This window comes from Numenius arquata, chromosome Z, assembly GCF_964106895.1.
Source record: "Numenius arquata chromosome Z, bNumArq3.hap1.1, whole genome shotgun sequence".
NCBI lineage: Eukaryota > Metazoa > Chordata > Aves > Charadriiformes > Scolopacidae > Numenius > Numenius arquata.
Window position 1 is genome coordinate 52464220 of NC_133616.1, and position 12560 is coordinate 52476779.

At 38.0% G+C, this 12560-nt stretch overlaps 1 protein-coding gene across 1 annotated transcript in view; it reads right to left on the reverse strand.

The window, feature by feature from the left end:
* Nucleotides 1–661: 661 nt before the first annotated feature.
* The window catches only part of GAK (cyclin G associated kinase), a 65517-nt gene continuing 53618 nt past the window's right edge, over nt 662–12560 (reverse strand). The window contains exons 22-28 of the mRNA XM_074165802.1: nt 10777–10947; nt 7094–7228; nt 6625–6744; nt 4765–4977; nt 3269–3417; nt 2416–2592; nt 662–763 (exon numbers count right to left, since the gene is read on the reverse strand). Of these exons, the coding sequence (XP_074021903.1) occupies nt 662–763; nt 2416–2592; nt 3269–3417; nt 4765–4977; nt 6625–6744; nt 7094–7228; nt 10777–10947 (1067 nt within the window). The remainder of the gene's footprint in view (nt 764–2415; nt 2593–3268; nt 3418–4764; nt 4978–6624; nt 6745–7093; nt 7229–10776; nt 10948–12560) is intronic.

A 12560-nucleotide genomic window follows, 5' to 3' on the forward strand; every position in this document is an offset into this window, starting at 1 on the left:
GGGTTTTTTCTAAATTCATGATATGTAAAAAAAATTAAAAACCAATAACAACCCTGGCTGACTTTCCCACATTTGGGGTCTTTTTGGCTAAACAACTGTTAATTTATTTTAAATGAAGACAGGCATTGTCAGAAAGCATTATGTACAGAATGATTATCAGATTGATGACATAAAATACAGATGGAAATGTACATCTTCAGGTTTCAGATAAACCAAGCAAATTCACTGCTGATAACTAAAGCACTTTGAATAAGGAGACAGGCACCAGAACAAAACTGAATCACAAAACTACTGAAGGTAACAGACAAATTAGGGAAGACAGAGGTAAAGCAAAGATCAATGAAATTGGAATGATTTATGATTAATACTAGTATACCAGAAATCATGGAGCTTCATTAAAATTGTCTTTTACCATATATAAAACTGAAAGGAAATCTTTACTCCCAGACTGTGAGGTCTTCAAGTACTGAGCAGCTGTTTTCCTAATGCATCTATATAATGCTTTGTACTCTACATCTTACAAAATACATCCCCACATTTAAGTGCATGATTAGAAACTGTGCTGAATTCATGGAAAAATGCTTCATAAATCATAGGTGCAATAAAGTCACAACAATGCTCAGCTCCAGTTTTTGGAAGTAGTTCTGTAAAAGGTCGAGTTTTAGAAAAGGGACTTTGATCCCTGGTTTTCAAACTCTGACCATGCATCGTTCAATTCCATGAAGATCATTTTGGCATACTGCTCATAAGGTTGTCCTGTGGCCTGAAAACAAACAGAACGTATTAGAAGCATAAAAATATTAGGAATTATGTGACTTAGCAAATATAAGAGGGGTGGGATCTTTCCTATGTTATTCAACAACTTCAGACTGCTGTGCAAATATAATTTTGCAGACACAGCTCTCTCCAATCTTATCCAAAGTGTGCCACGAGTATTTTAAACAAAGCCAAAGCCTTGGTTTCCTTACATTACTTCAAACTTTTACTGCAATTCTTAAATAACTGAAACTTAGCTAAAACCAGTTTTCCAAGTTGTTTTTTTCCTACTAATGATCAAATCCAGTCATTTTTAGAATTGCTTCCTGACAGATCTTGCAGTAGTGTACAAGACCAAAATTCAAGCACTATTTAAGACAACTTCTTTTGGACAGGATTTCTTGGAGAAAAAATCTGTTGCTGATTGGGGTTGACATTCAGATTTAACACTAACGACATAGCACTTCCAGTGCATTTGCTTCCATACTCAAAGACGGTATGCTCCTGATTCCTTATTTCACAGCAGGGCTGCCTCTGGGCCAACCCAACCCCCATGGTTAGTAGAGATCCAGTCCCACAAGATGAGTTATTTAACAAGTTCTTTCCAATACAATAGGGAAGCCCCAGAGCCCTCTCCAGTATCCTTCCACTTTTCCTGCTACTTGACTTTTGCCAGTTGCAGTACTTTATAGACCCTTTTAGGGACTGCTTTAACTCAAAGTGGCAAACAGCCAAAAAACAAGGAAGAAAAAAATCCCTCAAAAAGACTTGTGTTCTGACACTGATGTGTTAAAGGGGTTTAATGAAAGCATCAGAAAACTACCACAGGGGTGGAGGAAGCCAGATGGCCAAGAACAGCAAAGGACAGGGGAAAGAAAAATAAACAAACAATGTCTTGTTCCTCTATTATGGACACAAGACAACATAGGACTTAAGACTACTGCTCACCGAACCACCAGTAAAGGCAAGCCTGAAAATTCAACCAGGTATATTCAACACTTACTTTTGTATCTACAACACAGCCAAGAGCAATGACTCAGAAAAAGAAGCTACCTTCATACATTGGAAGACTAACAAACAGTAATGGAATGCATTAAGTGTTTTAAAAAGACAACTGGCATGTAATATCCATCAAGTATTTTTCAAATTCACTCTAATTAAATTTACTTTTTCTAGTTCCTAGGAAAGTTGTTTAGTAGAGGAGGTTCAGCATTTTTTTTCCTAACAGTTTTGCTGTGGCAGCCTATGAGTCTTCATAAATTGGTGAATAGTCCTAGAAGACCTGAACTATCAGCTGGTAGAAATAAAGCAGATTCTACTAATCGCTATTCAGCATTATTCAGATTCATTAATCAGCATTAAACCTGCCAGCAGCCAGAATCCATCATAACTGACTGGTGCCCAGTACGACTTTCATGGGATCTTTCATTTGTTAACATTTATCTGTTGAATTCTGTGCTGTGTCAGGACAACAAGAAAAATCCAGTACTGCCTGAATGCAGTAGGACACCAAATTCAGAAGACAATGGGAGCAAAGTGAAGAGCACCAAGGGTGCTGATCAAGAAGCAAGGCTGCAGCATCTGTCAGTAACTAGTATCATGTGCTAAAAGCAGTCTGCATTCCTTCTAAAGGAAACGAGGTCAGAGGAACACACTCACCTTATCTGGATGAACTACGAGCACTGCTTTCCTGTAGTACTTCTTTACTTGCTCTGGAGTTACTAGATCTGCAATGCTGACTGGTTTCCACTTATTTTCCCCTTCCCAAAGTACAGTATGAAGAGTGGATATTAATGCTCTGATATTTCTCTCCTTTCCTTCAATCCATTCAAGGATCTGGGAAAAACAGAATGTACAGAACTGAATGCATCACTGTAAGCATTCGCAATCTAGAGACATAACCTTCACTCTGTTCAAGTCCACAAGATTAAGACCCAAGTACTTGTTTTGCTGCATCCACCCCCTAAGTCCAACTGCCTCAGTACATTCTTCCTCGTGGCACCCAGATCACTAGCTACCCAGAAATGGTATTTTGCATCTGCCACTAGGAAGTAGCTCATTGTTATTAGTTTATTGCAGAAATGCAATCATTGCAGGAGAAATTACTAAGGTATTACAAAACCCTGTAAAATTAACTATGTAGTGAGAATTGACAGGAGTCATTAAAAACATCTGTTACAATTACATTATCTTCCTGTCAGGGCACAACATTAATTTACTAAAATTCTTACTTGGTTTGTACAAAAGTTTCAGATCATGTATATGAGTAGTTAATGTTTACTTAACAACCTTGTGTTCTATCCACACGTTTTGAGCTATTATCAATGCTGCTTCATTGCCAACTGACTTGTTCATGCTAATTACCTTCTACAATCATATGATTTAAATACAGATAAAATTTCATTCTGCTTTATCAGTTTGCTGTTAGTCATCGTATCCTTCTGCGCTGTTATCAGCAGTTCTAAGCTTAAGCTCAGATTTTCACTTAGATCAGAATTGCTGTTAAACAAACCTTGAGTTTCAAGGGGTCCATATCTTTAGACATTTCTTGTTTTCTCATCTCAGCAATGGTCTTTGGTCCCTTTTTATCAGATTTAGCTGAAAACCCTTGATTAGATAAAAGATCCTCAAAGTCATTTTCTGAAACTTTTGGCTTTTGACCTATGAAAGGAGAAAATCATTAAATGAAAAGTCACATAGCAGAACACGTTAATGGGGGAAATATATTGCACTTAGATACACCTACAGGACATTTGTCACTACTGTGATAAATATGCTGCAGTGACCTGACAAACTCTGCAAGACTAACAGGATAGGAATAAAAGGGATCATTGACAAGCTTTCAGTCCAGCATACCAGAACCTCATGTGCATACGCATGACTAAGTACTTCCATGTCCTCTTTTTTCAAAAATGGAGTAGATAGAGGGGGATACACATCTACCTGTTCATGATTTTAGAAAGGGTTCCATTTTTCCGCTATAAATTAATTCTAACTGCTGTGTAGCAGTTTTTCAAGTTACTCAATACTCTAGTCAAAAGTAAGTAGTCAACATTGAAGTGTGTTGAAACTTATGCAGAATAATGAAGGGATAAAGTATCAACATGAGTAGTCATTATAGAACCACATAATTTTAGAGAACTGTAGAATAACTGAATTCGAGCCCCCACTAGATAAATTGCTCAGGTCCTTGTCCAGTTGAGGTACAGCTGTTTTCAAGGGTAAGGAATCACAACATCTCTTGCCCCATTTCAGCATTTCATCATGCTAGTTGTTATTTTTTCCTCCTATTCTCCACTCAGACTTTCCTGTGCAGCAACTTATACCAAATGTCTCTCCATCCTGTCACCTCTTTCCAGATACAGATCAACAGAATCATTTCAACTAACAGAAGTACCTGTTGTTCACTTATATGCCAGTTTAAGGGAGGCACCAACACACCAGGAAAATAAAATTTTCCAAGAAGGTTAACGTAGAAGAGGCCATGTCCATCCTTATACCTCTAGGTTTGCCTATTCAGTTGGAACATCTTAAGGGGCTGGTTCCAAGAATGATTCGACCTACTCCCAACCTTATTCTTGTCTGAAACACAAGAATTTCTAGTAACCTCAATCTTTAAGACTAGCTACTATTCTTCAGCTAGGAAATTTGTTGCATACTTTTACCTGTGTATCACAAGTGGACAAGCATGAAGCAACGTTATCAACCACCTCTCCCTGGATATATCAAATTTACCTTTCTAACCCAGTGATACAAAACCAGTGAACATAGCCTTGAGACCTTATGCCCAAACTTGCAAATAACTGGGCCATGTTAAGCTTGTCTCTGCGATATTCTAGTGTAGCTTTGCAAAAGCAGAACAGCAGATTTGCCAAGCTCTTTTCTGTTTTCAACTAGATACAACCTAAACATAAATAAAAAGATGAAGGTACAAGAGTTCCTGCAGCTAACAGCACCTCTGACTAACTTCACACAGGCCGTTATAAGTAACACCTTCAGAAAACTTACCAAAGCTTGGGGTTCTGACTCCTCTTTCTTCTCGCCCTCCAATAACACTGAAGTTTACTGTGTAATTGGGTTTAGCTGCTGTGCTGGATTTAGTCTGGGACTGCCATGAAGTACTTTGTGGTTTTGTGGATTTCTGCCACTGATTTCCCAGCTTCTGAGATGGAGCAGTCTTCTGACCAAAGCCACTACTCGAGAGTCCACCACTGGAAGAACCTAACAATAAACACTAAATTAGTTGTTCAGCTTGGTATCTACCACCTGTTCAGTACGACAGTTCGGTTTTAACATCTGACCACAGTTTACAGTGATACCACTATGCAAGAGAAAGACACACAGAAGTGTGTCTATAATGAATTTAAGTCTTGTTAACAAGTAACTTGGATGCAGGAGCTATAGCCATTACTGAAAGTCTTCCAGCCTTGTTTCCTTCCTGTTTATATAACATCCTCATTAAGCAGCTTTCACTCTCCTAACCCTTCTTCCAGAATAATGACTTGTATATGAAGGCCAAAACACTCCCAAGAAAAATACAACACTGAGTCTAAACTCCAGTTCTTACAACTCCCTGAAAATTCAGTTTCAAGCCTGAGAAGGCTCATTAACAAGTAGCCAGATGTCACTGTGCTAATGCAGTAATTTTTCCTATTGAAAATTAACTGAAAGATTAATTGATCTAAATCCTGCTAAAATCGGTGTAATTTCTTCCACTGGTTCAGTGTGTTCTACACCTGCATCTCCAAATGAAAGATAAATTTATTTTATTTACTGCCACACTATCTATAGATTTAACAAGTCCATATTAACCTGGAATTATTAACTAGAAAATTTTAGTAAATGGTTTAATGCAGAGCAGCCTTATTGCTACTGCTTCAACACTAGAATTTTGCAAGTAATTATGCACAGACAACATTAAGAAGCCAAACATTGTATGCTACTTTATGTCTGTGTAAGATAATTCCACCAAGAGGATACTCAATTAAATACACAATGCTAACTGCCAAGGCAACAGGATAAAACCTCTGTCAGCCCCAAGCTAAGGCAAAAGCACTTTTCTGTAATTCAGCAACTCAGCAACTGTAGGCTGTTTCAAATCATTCCTTGGAGTCTTGGCAGCTAGTCACATGTAACAGCCATTTGCTATGTGGCAGTGTGGTCCAGAAATGCAAGGACCTCAGCTCTTTTTATTGCCCTTAGTTTTTCTGTTGTTTGAGAATGCTGCAGGGCTAGTTCCTGAATTTGGGTTGAACATAAAATCCTGGGACAAGTGTTACTCTGCGATGTGTCTCATCTTCCATGCCTTCTTGTGCACACCACCATAAACTGACAAATGTTCATTAAGCTCATGGTATTGGTGTACAAGTATGGGCTTGATTTGTGCTCACCTTACAAATGTGAGAGATTCAAGTAGAAGAGCTAGGAGGGCCTACTGAATTAAAAATAAAGCACTGAACTAAAAGGAAAACAACTGTCACTTTGGATCTAACAAAGAATTTAAGCTAACTTTCATTTTATATCCTTCACAGCACAGTATCAATAAATGCTAGATAAGAAACCTCATGCTCAGTTACTGAATCAGCAATCCCTGGCTTCTTTTACCTTCTCAACTGGATCCTGAAGCATTTCTAAGTCATAGCTGTGGTTGTCTTCTGAAATATTATTCTGGATGTTTCACAAAAGATTCAGTCTTTTCTTGCTACTTGCCTGCTCTCAGCAACTGAGAGCTGAGTTGACTGCCTCAAACTGGTTGTTAACAATTAAAAGGAAACACTTTCCTTTAAGCTATCAGTTACATTTATTGGTACGACAAGCAAATAAAACTGTAGAGGCATTAAATATAGTGTCTTAACAGTAAGATCTTACCTGGAAGACCAGATCCAAGATTGGCGAGATCAGCAAAAGGATCAAAGTTCTGAGATTTAGCCTGGCTGAAAGACAGACCTGAAGACACACTGGACTGGCTCCCTGTGGTAAAAGCTTGACCTGTGTAATAAGAAAACGTATCATGTACTTAATGTATTTTGAAATTGAGAAAATGAAGTACTATTTCCACAACACCTCTTGTAAACCTCCCCAGCATTCTGCTCCATGACATCTTTTACCATCACAAGAATTACCATTACTATAGACAACAAACTATTTGGTTCCTCTGCCTTGAACTTACTCTGAAAAACTGCAGAAGTGCCTTACCAAAGGGACATTTAAGCACAAGAGCATGGAGTCCTTTAAGGAACAAAGCAAAAAGGCATATTCAGCATTTTCAGGTGATTAAACTGACCAAGTCTGGAGTATTCCTTATTCCCTCTAATGGAAGAATTTCATTTCATAATACCTTCAAAAAGAGGCTTCAACTGTGGTGACGCTACATTGCTGGTTGCTGAGGAATCTGCCCAAGAATCCCACCCACTTAAGAGATCTGGGTGGCTTGTAGAAGATGATATTTTAGGTGGCTCCGGTGTCAAATTCCCTATAGAAAAAAAAAAGAAATCTTTTGATTATTCTTTTAAGAAAACCATCACAATAATGGATATTTTGCCAATACCAATAGAACTGTGTATGATATTGTCAGCTACAGTGCCATCCTTACGAAAACAGTGACATTTTGGTGCTTTGGAGGTTTTGATGGTACTATATCCCTGCTTTTCACGTCTCTCAGTTTCTCAACTTTATCCTCTGAATATTGATACCAAAACATAAAAGCTATTTTACCTTATTTGAGGAAATAATTTGAAGCGAATTAAACATCCCTTCCACCACCTCAATCCACTAATTCTATTTATACTTAAATCTTACAGCTGCAAAGAGAGCACATCAAATGCAACACAACAAATGTCTGCTAAGCACCTGTATTACAACAGTCATTTTTGCTGCATGTAAAGGGAAACATCAGAATAAAATGCACAAAGTAGCTGCCAAAGTCTTCTGAAGGTACAGTATACAATTTTTAGCCCTTTCACCAGACTTAAGCCCTTCATCTCCCTGCCTCTGAAATGACAGGAGAGAGTATGTATTTGCCTCAGTACTCAGGAACCCAGCTGTCTGCTACAGCCGTCTCACTGGCTATAAACAAAAGTATCTATTCATCACTTTAGAAATCTACTGTACCATACACTACTCACAAACACTAAGTAGACCTTCAATTAATGTTAGTATTGATTTTTAAGCTAGAAATAATTCTGGCTTATGATCTCTGCTATTACAATTTTTTTTTTTACAGGGGCATGAGGAAATTTACAACCACTTATAGAATTAACCTCGATAAAACCAAGCTGTGAGAAAAAAGAATAAAGTAAACTAAAGCTGAATGCACTTGAAAGATTGAGAACACACTTTGGGAACCAGGTGTTTGGTAACTGCTGGTTTAAGAGCAATCAAGTTCACCACCTCCCCCACCCTGCACAAAGCAGGAAGTAGCCTATTGCTATCTACAGCAGTAAATTCACTACGAACAGTACAAGCTCACATACATCCACAACACTACCAGGAAAAGCTGCAATAATGGAGTACAATATACTGAACAGGTAATATGTACCTCCTGGAAGCTTTTATTCTTATGCTGTATTCTTTCTAGTTGTATAACTTGGGAATTACGATAGATTTTAACATGAAGAAATAGTGTTACTGACATGATACTCTGACTTTTACACATTCTGAAGAGGTATGACGAAACCACATGCTGAATCCCTTATATTTCTAACCTGGCACACTGGAGTTCATACAAAAAAATTAAGGTAAAGGAGCAGAATATCTAAAGAAAGGGTGAAATACGAAGCTTAGCTAAATATTCCCGAAGTTGAAGCAATTGAGATCACGGGCAAGCAGATCCATACCTGCCTGTCCCTTAAGTTGTTCTTCAATGTGCATATTTATAATCCTTAGTAATACGGCAGTAACCACCACAGGAGATCAGGGCACAGTTCTTTACTAACACTGATCAAACCAAGCTAAGGTGTAAGAATAAATTGACAGTAATCAGATCACACTTTCCAGCTTCCTGAGATAAGAGACCTGTGTTTTATTATATCCTACACAACTTGCATTAGGTTTTCTTTATTTAACTTGTCATCTCTGCAGGAAATCCTTTAATCACAGGACAACAGGATTTTCTGTGAACCAAGAGGCTGGTTCAGAGAGAACATAGTCATCACAGAAACTAAAAAACTCAGGAGAAGACTGCACTGGTCTTTTGATCATCTTCCACATCTCCTGCTATCTTTTGATCAGGTCAGTTCATTCTCACAGAGGGAAATATATTCCTGACTTGACTTGCATTAGAGATGACCTGCTACTGGCTTATCCAAACAAACCAATCCTGTTCTCAAAAACGCTCACTGAACATCCTTCACCTACGAAGGAAAAATGGACAATCCTCCATCTACTGATGATAGCTTGTTTTTCTAAGTGTGGCCACTTAAAATCAGGTTATTGATTCTGAAGTGAACAGTGATCCCACCTACTAGCTGTAGAGGTTTAGTAATTGTTTACCACCAAAGAAAGATCATCCATCACTAGAATTGAATTCCAGACACTTATTACTGCTCCAACAGTAGATTCACCCTATCTCATTGCTGCAGCTTATTTTGAATGAACACTGACATTACTACTAATTTATTTTTACAGAGCTTAAAATTCTCTCACTTTAAAGACCTCGTGTTTGCACTGTCTTTTGCTCACTCACCACAATTCTACCAAATATGTCATTTGGGATCACGCTCTCATTTGCCCTTTCTTCTCCAGTTACTAGTTATCGTGTCATTTCACTCACACTCACTCATTTATATTAAAAGCATTATAACTATTAATACTCCTAACTTCCTTGCTAAAATTGATATCTGTGACTGAATGGAATGCTAAAGGCTCAAATATGTATTTCATTTCAGCTAAAAACATAGAAAATCTGTCATTCAAAAGGTAAACGTAAAGAAGCATGAAATGTCATCCCAATTCCTCCATTTCCACAGGGTTTATAAAGCCTGCACAGCAACAGAGAAATATTGGGAAATCACCATGTAACACCAGACTGAAGACAAGATCAGTACATTTTAAGTATCTTTCCCCTATGTTGACAGAAAGCTCCAGAGCAGGTATATGAATGCAATTACCCACACTGGAGCAGTTTGTTCCTGAAAGGCTGTACCCTACAGAGACCTATGTTCTTGAAAGACTGTATCCCATGGGAAGGAAGCAGGGGAACTGTGTGGGGATGAAATAGCAGCAGATAACAGCTGTTACAGACTGACCACAGCTCCCATCCCACCCACACATTTCTTTGAAAGTCTGATTGTAAAATCAACACTCCTGGCTCTACCACTGCACCATTTTTGCAAGGGTATGTTTTTCTTTAAAGAATGAAAATGCTTAGAAGCTCTGTTTAGTAACACTTTGTAAATGTGCTTGGGATAGAAATACAGAAAGACCGAATATATCAGAGAACTTTGTTTTGATTAGATTAATAGATTTTAAAATAAATGTATGAGCAAAAGGCTTCACCAAGAATACATCAGAGAAATTAAACGAAACAAATAGGATTAGAGTATTACATAATGTACTTTGTAAGTGTATTACCAGAATGCATTCAGGTCAAGAAGGTCCAAGCTAGCCTCAGCTTGCATTTTAAGAACTGGCCATACTATAACTTGACTTGCTCATTTCTTTTTCAAGGCTTCCAGAAAATCTTTAAAATCTGAGAATCAAAAGAGCATTCTGCCATCTGGAAAGTAAGTTTGCAGGTGTTTGTGTACACTCAGTTCTAAGGGCTCTCAGAGGAAACTCCAGCTCCTAACAGAAGGTTAGCAATGCTAGAAATCCTCTCTCATCTAAATATTAGCATGACATTATACAGGAAACCCTTGCTGCTTGGTGCATTTGTATCTGCATTCCTTAAACACAGAGCTAAATAAAACAGCAGTCACAACAACTGGATCTATTAAGACACTAATCCACGTTGACTAAGCTGAAAGACATGCACAGAGCAGCAGAAACTGCTGAGAAACAGAACACCAGAAGCACACTTACCTAAATTTAAGAAATCTGAGCTGGAAGAAGGCGGAAGTGAACTGTGTGTGGAAGGAACTGTAGTCGCTGTAGATGCTGAGCTTGGATTAAGAAAGTCCCCAAAGAGGTCTGGACCAGACAGAGCTTGAGTCTCTGAACCTGATGACATTGTGAATGGGTCGAAAGGATCAGCTAAAAAAAGAAGCAGAAAAGAAAATTATCTTATGACAAATTTTAGAATAGACAAAAGTTGAAAAAGCCTTACTCCTCTGGGGGCACAAAGAGTTCATGTCGGTAACTGCAGCAGCCTTCTGAGAAATTTTTGTGGCAAAGTGTCACCATCTGTCCCTTTCTCTAGACACGTGTACTTTCATGTTGGTACAAGAAGTATTTCAGCCATACACAATATGAACAGCTATGTCTTCAAACACAAATCCTTATCAGGGCTGCATACATTCAGTAACATCGTTAATTTCACCCACATAAGACACACCTTAAATTTGAATGATCATCTGCATATTACATTTAAATGCTCTATAATGCCAAGCCTTCAAAGAATTTACACAAAACAAACTATTAAACTACTAAAAAGAACATCAAATAAAATATTCATACTACCACTTTGACTTGAAGGCATTGCCGACTCTGGGGCAGAAAGCACGTCAACTCAAGAATGAGAACCAACAGAAGCAAGGCTTTCAACAACAGGTCTCTAGTGATCACAACGAAGAAAAAACTAATTGGAAGAGTATTTATAGTCAGCATGGGGTAACATGTGACAGTCAGCTGGAATCATGGCTTGAGGTCTTGCCGTTTCTGCTGCCCTCTAGGGTCAAAATCCTCAAGAGCCCAGGGACTCCTGCCAGATTCACTCAGAAGCTGAAGAGAAGGAATGATCTTGCCATAGTGCCCTAGCACATTCTGAGGTGATGGCCAAATATTCTCACTTCTGCAATTATCTTTCTCACATCCATTTCAAAGGTAGAATGAGACACATACTGGACTACTGCCCAGGTGTTTTAAAGCAGGCATCATTAAAGAAATAAAATAATAAAGCTTCTCTTCCATAGACTTTTGCCTATGTAAAAAAGGTAAATTAAGTGATTCCTCATTGACCACAGTAACAAAGCTCAGTACTGAATTGCTTCAGAAGAAATATTTGAAATCAACTAAATGCTCTACAAAAACACTTTGCAGCTATATGTAGAATAAAGCTTTTAGACCAAGTGAATTATGTTTGTGCAAATAAAATAAACCTTGTAAGAGTTTCCCAGATTTGACTAATATTCCCAAAAATCTTACTGTTACCTTCAGGCAGAGAAGTTTAGTCTTGTGACAGAGTTCTAACTATCCATTGGTAAGAGGAATAGAACCTCTAAACTAAAACACCTTTTTTTAAATACCAAATAGATAGTGTCTAACATGCTCTTTCAGGATACAGACCTGCGAACAACATAAGTAAAAACAGCAAGAAAACACCTTTTAGCAGCACTGTTATCCTACTGGTTTGAACAGTATTCTACAGGATTTCCAGTTGCCTAGCAGTCTTACGTGATTAACACTGAAAAATCCCACGCAGACATTTGACCTAAGCAGCACAGCTGTGTACTATGTCTAATGCTATTGCTTTACATAAGGTGCAAAAAAGCAGGAAGTTAGTACAATTCTACGCCTTAGCAAGAGCAATTATATACACTTTGGTTTAGAAAAGGATCTAGCATGTAACATCTGTATGGGGAAGCTATGGATTCCTTAAGAATACTGAATCATCTTTAAATTCAAAATTTGGTACTTTTCTGTTTACG